This window comes from Corapipo altera, unplaced genomic scaffold, assembly GCF_003945725.1.
Source record: "Corapipo altera isolate COAL_440 unplaced genomic scaffold, ASM394572v1 61, whole genome shotgun sequence".
Lineage (NCBI taxonomy): Eukaryota > Metazoa > Chordata > Aves > Passeriformes > Pipridae > Corapipo > Corapipo altera.
Genome location: NW_020884910.1, coordinates 1,374,592 through 1,375,138, shown reverse-complemented (window position 1 = coordinate 1,375,138; position 547 = coordinate 1,374,592). Strand labels below are relative to the sequence as shown.

Sequence of the window (547 nt, the reverse complement as noted above, 5' to 3'; positions counted from 1 at the left end):
TCCAGCTCTTATAATGCTAAAGGACACAATGCGGCAGGAGTCAGCAGCTGAACGTGCTTGGGCCAGAAAGGAAGAATGAGCACAACACAGCAGGAAAAGCACCTCTTTGTTGAGGTGGTTTTCAGGAAACCCTTGTACCTGTCCCTCGGGGGAACGGGGAGATCAGGAATTCTGGGGGGAGAGTGACCTATGGGGGTACCTAGCCCTGCCCTTCGGAATGGGGAGACGAGGAATTTTGGGGGATGAGTGACCCACGGTTGTCTCCAGCCCCGCCCCTCGGGGGAACGGGGCGATGAGGAATTTTGGGGGTCCAGTGACCCACGCGGACCCCCAGCCGTGCCCCGCCGCCCCCCCCCGCGCACGTGTGCTGCCGGCCCCGCCCACAGGGGTGGCCGTGCCCAATCAGAGGGCGGTGCGCCGCCCCGCCCCGCGCGCGCCGGCCAATGGGGTTGGGGCGCCGCTCCGCCGGACGGCGGCGGGAGGCGCCTCTCGGGAGGTGACCCGGGACGGGCCCGCGGCCACCACCGGGAGCGCGTCTGGTCCCGGC

The 547-nt window shown here is 67.8% G+C and overlaps 1 protein-coding gene across 1 annotated transcript in view; it reads left to right on the top strand.

Moving 5' to 3' along the window:
- Positions 1-292: 292 nt before the first annotated feature.
- Positions 293-547, top strand: part of SLC19A2 (solute carrier family 19 member 2) — an 11,945-nt gene continuing 11,690 nt past the window's right edge. Inside the window, exon 1 of the mRNA XM_027653353.1 lies at positions 293-496. Within this exon, the coding sequence (XP_027509154.1) occupies positions 293-496 (204 nt within the window). The remainder of the gene's footprint in view (positions 497-547) is intronic.